Genomic DNA, 11,947 nt, shown 5'->3' with positions numbered 1-11,947 from the left:
ATACAAATATGCTCTGTGTATGTATTATATACGTATGGATGTATCTATATATATATATTAAATGGATTAAATATACTAATAAAATTAATTGATTTAACCTTACATATTTAACATGTTTAGATTTAATTATTAACAAAATAAATAAATTTAAAACGTTAATTATCCAAATTTATTTGAACTAAATAATATATTTAAATAGATCAGGCCAATCGGTCGTATCAAGTTTTATCAGCGTATCACGAAATTTGAAAATGGCGTGTTTGTTGATATTTGAAATTTTATAATTCAAAAAATAAGCGAGAAACGGCGCTAATTATCGGACGACGTCGTCCAGCGATGCGCGCGAAAAGATCCCCACTTGCAAGTCAATGCAAAACTGCACTATGAACCGGACGATTTAAACGCCGTCGTTTTAAATCCGCTGTGTCTCAAGAGTCTGGGCCCCAATTACAGGAACGATCGCGCAGGAATGCGTAATTCACAAATCAAATCTCCATCAAATTCAAAGGTCCGGTAGGGTACCTAGGATTTGGCGGAAAAATTGAAAGGAAGAAGCAGGATTGTAAGATTCCTTTTAATCTTTCCTTTTTTCTTGCTTTTCGAACAATCAAGCGGTGCATTACCAGAATCTAACGGTGGTTTTTCTTTCACTTGATCTCAGCACGAAGGAACTGTTGGTTTCAAAATCGTTTCAAGTTAGCATAAAATCTACTTAGGTAAGTGCAAGCATGATATATAGGGTTTCGTCTCTTTATTGCTTATTTATATATTTCTAAGTGTTCATGTATTATTTTCTCTGTTTTGTATCATTATTATTGTGCTCTGATTTGTTATATTGCATATCTTAGATTGAACGGAAATAATAAGTAATCGGCGAAGATCTGTTTCACTTTGAAATAAAAATCAATCAACATTTAAAAGGAAAATCGATGTCTAAATGGTGTACTAGTTTGTTTTCTATAATTCAGCTACCTCTCTCTACGCCCTACTCATCAAATTCCAGCATATATGTATACGTTTGTGGATTTTTTTTTCATGGTTACACGACAAAGAAGAAACACGATAAAAGATATTAGGACGTGATTCTCATGATTTTGGTATGATTGTTGTCAACCAATCAAATTTTGGGTGACTCTAGTAGGTTTTGTTGTGAGGCTAATGTATTTAATACAAAAGATATTTGTTCGTTGGTCAATGATGGAATTTCCCTTTATTTGGGTTTTTGTTGTCTCAGGAGGGTCACATCTCATGGTATCTTATGGTGATAATAATGGGCTATGGGGAAATCTTTTATGAAATCTGTTGACTTAGGTATAGGTAGATCATCAGGAATGGGAGTGTTAGTTAAAGAGGTTTTGGGTGCTGAATTAGGAAGGATATCTGGAAATGGCGGAATATATAAATGTATATATAAATATTACACACCAAAAGATATTACCTATATAAAAGGCAACCTAATCTTCTCCATTGCACTGTAAGACTTTTGATTTGGGAGAAAGGACAAGTGAAGACGATTGGACAGAAACAAGTTGCCTTATTTAACTAAGATTTTATGGAGAAGTTTGAAGAAGTCAAGTGGATTTAACTTCTCTAGTGCTATCGTTCTGCCTCCTTTTTCTGGTACCATTTGTATTAAGTGGTGGAAGAAATAAAAGTGCTGTCATTTTAGTGAAAAAACTTGTAAATAGCTGGTCTGTTTCATCCATCAACAAAAGATAGGTAAAGTGTTACTGGGACCCATTAAGTTAAAAGGCAAAAAACTTTAAAAAAGCCTTGTATGTGCTGTTGTTATCTCATGCTTTGAATTCTATGGACGCTCAAGCTCTAGATACATGGCTTATGTTTACTTTATACATGATAATTGCCCTAAGCCATAGATGCGATCTGGACGGTTGACACGTCTGGAGCAATTTTCTTATGCCTATGTGTAAAAAAACTTAACCGGGTAAGGCAGAGAAGATTTAATCCTCATTAATTTTCTACTGTATATTTATTGAATGGAACCTTGGGAATATATATACATATAGGGAAAAATAAAAAGAGAATTATGGTGGTCTCTAGAAAGACCACCAGCTGTCCTCAACCTTTAAACAGAAAAGAAAAATCTAAACCCTTCATTTTAGAGTTTTAATCTGGGCGGTCCACTTGTCCATTTCTATCAGTATTTTCATTTTTACCCTTAATTCTTTTCACTCGCTCCTCAAGATGAAGTCAGTTTGCTTTCGGCTCTTCGAGTTCTTCACTATCTCTTTTTTGACTCTTTGAACTTTCTTGTTGCAGATGTTTCATCTTGAACAGAAGTCGGTGATGTGCTAAAGTTCCTAAAGGTTTTGTGAGCAGATCGGCAAGCTGTTCCCTCGAGGTTACATGTTTCGTTTCGGTGAAATCCTTTTGAACCTGGTTGCGAACTATGTGGCAGTCGATGTCAAGGTGTTTTGTTCGTTCATGAAAAACCGGATTTGCTGCGATATGCTCGGCGACTTTGTTGTCACAATTCAATATTACGGGTAAGTGGGGTATTATTTGAAAGTCTTGAAGCAGATAGGTTATCCATTGAACTTCACATACCGTGGATGACATACTTCTGTACTCAGCCTCTGCGGAAGACTTGCTCACCGTAGTTTGTTTCTTTATTTTTCAGGAGATTAGTGCAGGTCCGAGGAAGATACAGAAGCCCGTGAGTGATTTGCGGGTCATCGGACACGATGCCCAGTCTGAATCACAAAAAGCTTGAACTTTAAAATCATTCTTTCTCGGGAAGAAGATGCCTTGCTCCAGATATTGCTTTAGGTACCTAACAACGTGTAGTGCGGCGTCGAGGTGCGGCCGTCTGAGTTGTTGCATGAACTGACTGAGGTGTTGGGTGGAGTATGTTATGTCGGGTCTGGTGAAGTTGAGGTAAAGCAAGCGGCCGATTAAGCGTTTTTATCGTTCCGGATCTGGTAAGATTTCTCCTTCTTCTGTATTTAGTTTTAGTCCGGAAGGCAGGAGAAAGTGGCTTCCTTTTGCATCTTCCATCTTTGTATCTTGTAGAATATCTCTGGTGTATTTTTTTTGGCTGATGTAGATCCCTTCTTTTGACCTAGCTATCTCGACTCCGAGGAAATATCTCGCTTAGCCGAGGTCGTTGACTGTGAAAGCTTCATTCATAGCGCTTTTGACTTCGTAAATCTCTTCATCATTAGGACCCGTGATAAGTAAGTCATCTACATATACCACACAATGTAGTTTCCTTTTGTGAATAGATAGTGGTCGACTTCTAACTTGGTAAAGCCGATGGATTGGAGCTTTGAAGTGAGCTCTTTCCTCCACTGGCGACCTGCTTATTTTAGGTCGTACAGGCTCTTGGTTAGACAGCAGACTTGCCTTTCACTAGCCTTGAAGTAGCCCTCTGGAGGTTTTAAGTATAGCTCCTCTTCCACAAACCCCATGTAGATATGTGTTATTAATGTCTAACTGGTATACTGGCCAGTCACTTGCGGCTGCTACTGCTAAAAGTAGTCGAACCATGACCATTTTAGCCACTGGTGAGAAGCTAATGTGAGAGTCTATGCCAAACTCCTGGTTGTAACCTTTAGCTACGAGTCTTGGTTTGTATTTATCAACTGATCCATTGACATTATATTTTATTTTATGCCCCCATTTTGAGTCGATTGCCTTCTTCCCTTTTGGTAGTGCAGTTAGTTCCCATATTCTATTTTCTTCCAGTGCGGACAGCTCGGCTTGCATGGCCTCAACCCACTTGCTATCCCGTTTTTAGCATCCCTGTATGACATTGGTTCTTTTGTAATAGACACTTGTGCAATGAAATTAACAGGGGTTGTTCTGTAGTATGGGCGACAAAGTCTTCATTCCAAGCGGGCCTATTTCTCACCCTGATGCTCCTCCTTACTTCAGACTCTTGGGGAATGATGGTTGGTAAGGGAGTTTCTTCTCTTCTTTGTTATTGGTTTTCAGGTGTGGTTATTAGTCGTCGCTTGGTATTGACAGTGGTGTGTCATGGTAGTCTGTTTTAGGGTGTTCTGTTTGGTATGAGAAAATATGTTCATGAAATATGACATCTCTTAACAAAACCGTTTTTTCTATTTGTTATATCATATAATTTGTATGCCTTCGCATTGGGTGCATACCCTAAGAAAACACATTTCAAAGCCCTGGGTTCAAAGTTGTCTTTTTGAGGGGTAACATTTGTAGTAAAACATAGACAAACAAAGACTTTTAGGTTTGAATAATCCGGCTGTTTTTTGTACAGAATTTCATAAAGAGTTTTTCATTTTAAAACATAGCTTAGCAAAACGTTTATTATGTGTGTGGCTGTGAGTATAACTTTATCTCAAAAACCTTTTGGTAGTTTTGATTCAAACATCAATGCCCTAGTAATTTGTAATAGGTGTTTATGTTTCCTCTCCACCACCCCATTTTGCTGTAGTGTGTATGTACAAGTTTTTTTATGCATAATTCCCTTTTTTTGAAAAAAGATTTTGCATGAAGTGTTTATGAACTCAGTGCCGTTGTCTATTCTAACTGTTTTGATTGTTTTCTGAAATTAATTTTGTATTAGATTGTAAAAATATTTCAAGGTATTTGGTACACTTGTTTTTTCTTTTAATCAATAAGTTTAAGTGACTCTTGAGAAATCATCGACTATGGTTAAAAAATAAAGTGCACCAAAGATATAATTGATCGGGTATGGTCTCCAAAGGCACGTATTAAACTAAAAATGTCACTGGTATTGATGAAACTTTTAGAAAAAGACAAGTGCTGCTGTTTGCCAATGGACATATTTCACAATCATGTAGAGCTGTACTGCCTGGTAACTTTAGACTGGAAATGTGGATCAATTTTTTTGTGGATGTGTGGCCGAGTCTTTTGTGCCATAGTTGTAGGTTGTTTTCTTGAGTGTGGCTGATGCATGCTTTGTTAGAGTCAATGTCTTCACTCAGGATGTACAAGCCCTTTATTATTGTTCCATTCCGCAATATTTTGTTAGTTGTCAAATCCTGCACAAAACAATAGCTGGGATAAAAGGAAATGTAGGTATTTGAAGTTTGGGTTAGTTTTCTGACAAAATAAGGTTACAAGTGAATTTTGGTATATAGAGGACATCCTGTAGAATTAAGTTGTCACACAGTTTTATGGTTCATTTGTGGGTTGAATAACTCGTGGTTCCGTCTCATAGCGAGACAGACACTGCAGATTTTAGTTTTACGGGTTCTAAAAGTATTTTGAAATCATGGCATATGTGTGATGTGACACCTGTGTCTATTATTTAAGTTCCTATGTCATTAAAGGCATGTAAAAAACAGCATTTAAGTTGCTTACTAGGGAGGCCAAAGTAGCCCACGCACCCTGCCGATTCTGCCGTGTTTGCTCCTTGGTTTTTCATGTACTTGCTGATTTCTTGTTGTAAGAGTGTGGTCATTTATGTGCCTTAGTTTGTGTTGAATGCTTCTGTTTTGGTGTTATCAGGGGGCATTGTTTGCCACTGCATTAGCTTTTTCTTTGTTCCTTTTCCCTTTGAATTCTGTAAACCATTCTGGGTAGCTATGGAACTTGAAGCATGTGTCCTTCGTGTGCCCTATGTTTTTGCAATAAGTGCATGTCCTGCTGTCCTTTTCCTTTTTTCGGTTTGGGAATTTTGGATTGTCTTTCAGGTTGGTATAAAATGCAACGGGTGTCCTTTCAGGTGAGTTACTATTGTGTACTTCTCTCTGTTTTCCAACACTAATCACCATAAAATAAGCTCTATTCACTTCGGGTAAGAGCTTCATGATCAATATTTGGTTTTTAACTTGGTCGTATTAGTCATTAAGACCCATTAGAAATTGGATTAAGTTGTCGGTATTGTCTATTTCATTGTGTTGTGTTGTAGCATGGCAGGTGCAAGTAGGTAAGGGCCTTAGGTGTGTTAACTCATCCCATAGCCTTTTGAGTTTTGTATAATAGGCTGTGACAGAAAGGTTAGATTGCGTGATGGAACTTATTTCGCGTTTTAGTTGATACAACAGAGGTCCATTGCTTTCACTATACCTTTTTTTTATTTCATCCCACAGGTTTTTTGCTGATGTAGTGAACAGGAAGACGCTAGTGAGCTCTTTGTTCATCGAGTTCAGAATCCAAGACATCACCATGCTATCTGTTTTGTGCCATTGTTTATATTCTGCTGCATCGGGTTCGGCCTTTTTGCATATGTCATCGACGAGGGTGAGCTTGTCCTTGGCTCTCAATGTGATCACCATGGTTCGGCTCCAAGACAAGTAGTTGGATCCATCAAGTGTGGTTGTGACAAATTGCATTCTAAGCTGGTCTGAGTTTAGGAGTGTCAACACATCTGTATTAGGGTTTGCCATTGAACTGTAAGGTAATATTGTAATGTAGAAATCGGAATAATTAGTGCTTATTACAGGCACTGCTCTGATACCATCTAAAAATTTAACCGGGTAAGGTAGAGGGCATTTAATGCTCCTTAATTTTCTGTTTTATATTTATTGAATGGAACCTTAGGAATATATATACATACAGGGAAAAATGAAAAGAGGATGAGGGTGGTCTCTAGAATTGTCAGAGTCCACTAGCTGTCCTCAACCTTTAAACAGAAAAGGAAAATGTAGACATTTTATTTTAGGGTTTTGATCTAGGCAGTCTACCTGTCCATTTCTATCAGTCTTTTCATTTTTACCCTTTATTCTTTTCACTATGAAACCCCGGCTTTTGTTTCTTTTCTTCTCATTTTCTGCTACTGTCTCAACGACATGACAATTCCATTGGAGGTGTCCTGGTATAAGATTGACTGTTTATGAAGAATTACATGTCAAAGTCATGACCTGATCAAATGATAGTGTCTGCTCCATTCCTATATATTTTTCATTCCCTTAATTTATTCAACCAATTAAGATTCTGTAGCTTTTTGTAGTCGGCCAAGATATTCAGGTAACTATACTAAAGAAATGAATAAATCACCCATTAAATAGACATCCAATAGATGCTTAAGCTTACCACTAAAACTAGGATATTATTTTACGAAGATACCAAAAATGTGCTTCCAGGTCCATACCCCTTATAAGTTAAAGGAGAAATCTGTTCAAATTTAACATGGCGTTACATTGTTTCTACCAGTTCATTCCCTGTTGATTTACTTCAGTAAATTTTCACTGGTAAATGATTATTTTAGCCGGCGGACCAGTCCCAGTTGTTTTTCCATCGTTAAGCTTTAGTCTTTTTGAACTAGTACAGATTTATTATAGAATTTTAAACCAGAAGCTGACTTTGATGCTTCCTTCCTCAAAGTCTCACCTAAAGAACAGGGTGATGCTGATGCAAACTAGAACGTTAATGAAGGTTTTTAGTTATCGTATTTTTAAATTACTTATACCATATAGGTTTGTTTAGGTGTTTTACATTCTAATTTTCTTTTAAGTTGATTAAATAATATAAAAAAGAATCTTGTAGATTTTTCTTTTATAATTTTTCATAGTGGTTAAAGTTAGTGCTTTTATTAGCTACTGACAAAGAGGGTATACGATGATAAATTAATAATTCTTTTTTCTAGGGCTTTATTCTCTGTTATTTCACTTTGTTCCATATTGCTAATTATTTTTTCTCATATTTTCTTTTCTTTATTTACAATTTTCTCGGTTAATCTATTTATTTTGTTTTTCACGTAAATTTCTTCTATGTTTAAACTATCTAGTGAACAGATTAGTTTATCACATTCCCAGCCAACACAAACAACAATGAAAAGCATTCCTGAACTTCCATCGCTAGACAAGCCCTTGTGAGAAAACCAACCCTCACCAGTGACCAGAGACGCACGTGACTCTCACACACCCTGATTACGAGTGTCCATCAATATTATCTGTCTTACCTATTTTTAAGGTCAAATTGGTCGAACTCACACTTATAGTCACTTTAAGTGCAATTCAATTTTACTGGACATAGAATCTAATAAGCTTTTTGCTGCAATTCATCACGCAATTTACCCGATTTCATATGATGTATCGTACCAAGTTTTTTATCCTTATAAATACTCAGATACGCCCATTATAGATTTGTATAATCGTTAGGGGTGACAATAGGGAAGGGTTTGGGATAGGTTTGACCAAAACTGAACATGCCCCGTGTATATAATACACTGCCTGATACCAGCCTAAACTTGAGGTAGGTTTGTAGAAAAAAGGTTTTTTTGCCCCATGCAACTTTACAATGAAACCCGTCACACTACACCCTGGTGACAACCTTGCAATTTGGGAAACCAAAAATGCTCGTGGTGTGACAGCTGAATGGCGCCGGAGAGTGAAGCTGTGAAGGAGGTGACAACCCTATGATTTGCAAAGCCGAAGATGCTCACAGTGTCTCCACTAGATTGCTGGAGTGTGAAGATGATGATGAAGATGAAGGAAGAAGATAAAGGAGGCAGCCTGCTGTGTCGAGGGGAGGAAGTACAGTCTGGAATACTTGTGTTTTAGGGTTCTTTTTTATATACTTTTAGTTAGTATATATATATTTTTTCTTTTTTAATTAATAGATAATGTTGAGTCAGATTCAGACGGGTTTTTGCAGTACAAACCCAAACCTTCCCACCCAGGTCAGATAGATTCAAAAAACTTGCTATAAACCAATCCGGTTCTGTTTGGTTTCGGTTAAAAAATTTGCAATTGTCTCTAACAGGGCTGACTGTTTTGGCGGGTCACAAATTTTTTTATCATCCCTAATAGTTGTATCCAATATCAACATATTGGGAATGTTGTCTGTAATAAAAATTTTCTTAAATATATAAGATAACTGTTGTCAGTTGAGTATTAACTCTTATACAAACTTATATTTACAAGTTCAGAAAGCATGAGATATTTTACAAAAAGTAAAGGTTGAGCTTAAAAGTAGAACTAGCACTTCTCCTTAGCCACTAGTGGCAACCCAAGAGATACTGGCTTAATTTGAAGTTGTTTCTGCTCATACGGCTGATGTTGAACAATTTTTTTTCTTTTGACAATCTTGTTCAACTTCCTGCTAATATTGAAATGGTTCCTGTCCATAGTAACGACATTAAAGAGAGTTCCTAGAATAATTATTTTGGCTCGATTTTTTGAAGATTTTCAAGAGTATGTTTGAGCCTTTATATCTTAACGCTTCACCAATTCAAAATTCAAGATCAAGTTTTCATCAACTGGTGTAAAACGATTCATAACAAGAAGATATTCTTTTGGAACAGATTTTCAATTGAAAAAGTTTTCAGTATAGTTTTTGTTATCTTATATTTTTTATTTATGTAGGTTATTTAAGTTTATTTAGGCATTATAATATTTGAATTTACTATTTAAATAAATTAAGTATTATAAGAATTAGGATTTTTTCGACTTCCTCTTTTCTAACTTTTTATATTAGTTGTAGTTAATGTTTATAAAGGCTCGTAGCTAATTGTAAATTAAGAGCTCCTTTACCAAGATTTTGTTCCATATTCTTTCTCTTTGTTTGACCTTAAGTTTCTTCTAGTCTATTTATATTATATGTTTCTTGCATAAATTTTCTCTATTTTTAAATTATCCGCTGAACAAGTAAGGTTAACTATTCTCTGTCCTGTATCAGGAGGACTGTTAGCTTTAGCAACATTCACTAGAAAAATATTTCATTCATGGCTAATGAAGTGATGGTCGAGTTGTTCGTGGCCAGAACTTAATAGGAGATCTTGTGTTTGATAACAGATTCGGTAACCTATGATTAAGGTTTACCTAAGATTTTTTGGATGCTCTATACGTTCCTTAGACAGTATTGTGTTTATAGCATTGATTGAATTCTTTTTAGTTGTTTGAGATGGTGGCGGCAAAAAGTTAAATGGTATTGTGGTTGAAGTGTTGATTGGATCCTCTGTAATTTTTTGAGATTGTGGTTACTTAAGATTTTTGGATTGCTCTGTTTCTTCCTTAAAGGATATTGTGTTTAGAGTGTTGACAGGATTTCTTGCAATTCTTTGAGATTGTGGTGAAAAAAATAGCAATTAGGAGTCAAGCCGAACAATTTACAGGGAAGAGTATTTTAGTAATAATGTCTATGAAAACTACCCATAGTTACTAGTCTCTATACTCATTTTATTTTTTTTTTTAAAGTTACTCATGATGCACATATCATTCACGAAGTTGAAAACATAAGGATCTTCTTCCTTTGTGTTAAGACTCTTACTTCCATCACTCCCGATTCCCATGTCTATACCCTACATTGTTTAGAGGGTAATTGTGCCTTTTGGATTTGGGGTAGACTTATTTATTCTAAGTTTCTGGAAGTCAATTGTTTAGATATTGGTACATAACTTTAGTGGTATTGTGGTAACCCGTTGCACTTCTTTAAATAAAACTGATAGTTTACTTCATGATAATCAATAGAAGAAAATGCTGACGGAGCAAGCTCGGTCAGCAACCATACCCAGAGAGTGCGTAGTTGAGTCATGGGTGCGTGTGCGCGCACTCTCAAGTACGTGATACTGTGCACTTAAAGGTGCCTTACTTACACTTAAAGGCGTGCGCGTTTAAAATTGTAAAGAAAAATTTACTGTTCCAAAGTTTTTAAAATTATTACCGCTAGACCAAGAAAAAAAAGATATTTCCTAAATCTTATACAACACCAACTGAATTCAAAATTAAAACTGAGAATTATATTATACATATTGCGGACAGTAATTAACATACCAGTCTCTTCAAGAGAGATCTGATAGGATTTTCTCTTCTCTCTGAGATTTAAAAACTCACAACACAGGGATATAGAGACTATGCTTGAGATGGTTAACAGTGATTTGGAATGATGCAAGACTGTATCAGACAGCTCGGAGAACACCCATACTATACAGGTTAGAGTTTCTTTGGGGGGAATATCACATATATATATATAAACAATAAATCAATAAAATTCTGATTAGCCGGTTAAAAATGCCTCCCCATACTCGTAGCTGCAGGGAGGGAACTGATTGGTGGGGAGAAACATCTTAGTATCTTCTTCAAATATACGCCAGACTGAGTCCAGAGAGTACTCCCAGGATGGAGAAGCAACAATAGAAGGATAAGAGAAATTGCTGTATCCATTACTTACTGGTTTTATGGTGTTTTCTTCCGAGAGATCGATATCTTTCCATATATCATCCATGGAGTATCCCTTCTCTTCCTCAACTTCAATCTTTTTCCCTTCTGGAGTTGTAACATGATCAAGTCCACCTGTATCATAAAAACTTGCTTTTCCTGCATCTGGGAATAGCATCAAGTCCACTGTGGTAACAGTTGATGACGAGGAACAGCAATTAGATGATGGGGACGATGGAGAATTGTCCTGTTTCCTCTGTTGAGCCTTTTTCCTCATATGGGTTCTCCAGTAATTCTTAATTTCATTATCAGTACGCCCTGGTAATTTCCGGGCAATTCTTGACCACCTGCATATTTGATGATCATCCCATACATGGGGATTTCAATTATACAAAGAAATGTTTGTGATTAAATCTTTGAAGAGAATATAGAATAATTATATATTCTCAAACCTATTTCCCCATTTAGCATGAAGTTCAAGCACCAGGCGCTCCTCTTGAAGGGTCATCTTCCCACGTTTGAGACCAGGGTGAAGGTAATTAACCCACCTTAACCTGCAACTCTTTCCTGTTCTGTTCAAACCTACAACAAAACCAGGTGGTTAATGGAAGCCCCTTCCAAAACCGCCGATCGCCAAAAAACCATACCTATTATGCTCTCCCGCCACCTTCAAACCTGAAACTTTTGCTATAAAATCCCATCGTCGATCTCCAAATAAGTGCACAAAGTTGACCAGAAGGATGTCCTCTTGTTCCGTCCATGGTCCCTTTCTGGTTTCCTCTTGCACCATTTTCATTTTGCTTTTTCTCTTTTGCTTTTTATCTGACTGTTCTCGTTCTCTTTCCCTCTCTCTTATACTTCACCTACTTGTACATCCTACATGCACA

The 11,947-nt window shown here is 36.5% G+C and overlaps 1 protein-coding gene and 1 long non-coding RNA gene across 5 annotated transcripts; one reads left to right on the top strand and one right to left on the bottom strand.

The window, feature by feature from the left end:
* The first annotated feature begins 312 nt into the window (after positions 1-312).
* Positions 313-6,654, top strand: LOC110806940 (uncharacterized). Of its 3 annotated transcripts, none has more exons than XR_002538383.2 (6): positions 313-562; positions 662-716; positions 2,281-2,507; positions 2,642-2,942; positions 3,087-3,918; positions 6,054-6,654. It is a non-coding gene; the product is annotated as an uncharacterized LOC110806940 (long non-coding RNA). The 3 variants fall into 3 exon arrangements; XR_015817347.1 differs by having other exon boundaries at positions 322-562; positions 3,087-3,197; positions 3,818-6,654; XR_002538382.2 differs by having other exon boundaries at positions 326-562; positions 3,087-6,654.
* Positions 6,655-10,616: 3,962 nt separating this feature from the next.
* Positions 10,617-11,947, bottom strand: MYB59 (myb domain protein 59). 2 transcript variants are annotated; one of them, XM_022031913.2, is made up of 3 exons: positions 11,736-11,947; positions 11,513-11,642; positions 10,617-11,407 (listed from the first exon to the last, which is right to left on the bottom strand). In XM_022031913.2, the coding sequence occupies exons 1-3, from the start codon at positions 11,854-11,856 to the stop codon at positions 10,900-10,902; spliced, it is 759 nt and encodes a 252-aa protein (XP_021887605.1). In that variant the 5' UTR covers positions 11,857-11,947; the 3' UTR covers positions 10,617-10,899. The 2 variants fall into 2 exon arrangements, with proteins under 2 accessions (XP_021887605.1, XP_021887606.1); XM_022031914.2 differs by having other exon boundaries at positions 11,708-11,846.

The sequence above is a fragment of the Carica papaya genome, chromosome 2, assembly GCF_054855325.1.
Source record: "Carica papaya isolate Zhongbai chromosome 2, ASM5485532v1, whole genome shotgun sequence".
Classification (NCBI taxonomy): domain Eukaryota; kingdom Viridiplantae; phylum Streptophyta; class Magnoliopsida; order Brassicales; family Caricaceae; genus Carica; species Carica papaya.
This window is presented reverse-complemented; position numbering and strand designations above follow the sequence as displayed.

Coding starts and splice junctions, on each gene's coding strand:
- MYB59 (XM_022031913.2), bottom strand. CDS start 11,856: ATGAAAATGGTGCAAGAGGAAACCAGAAAGGGACCATGGACGGAACAA. Junction 11,643..11,735: donor TTTTATAGCAAAAGTTTCAG/GTTTGAAGGTGG, acceptor GTTTTGTTGTAG/GTTTGAACAGAACAGGAAAG. Junction 11,408..11,512: donor CATGCTAAATGGGGAAATAG/GTTTGAGAATAT, acceptor TCAAATATGCAG/GTGGTCAAGAATTGCCCGGA.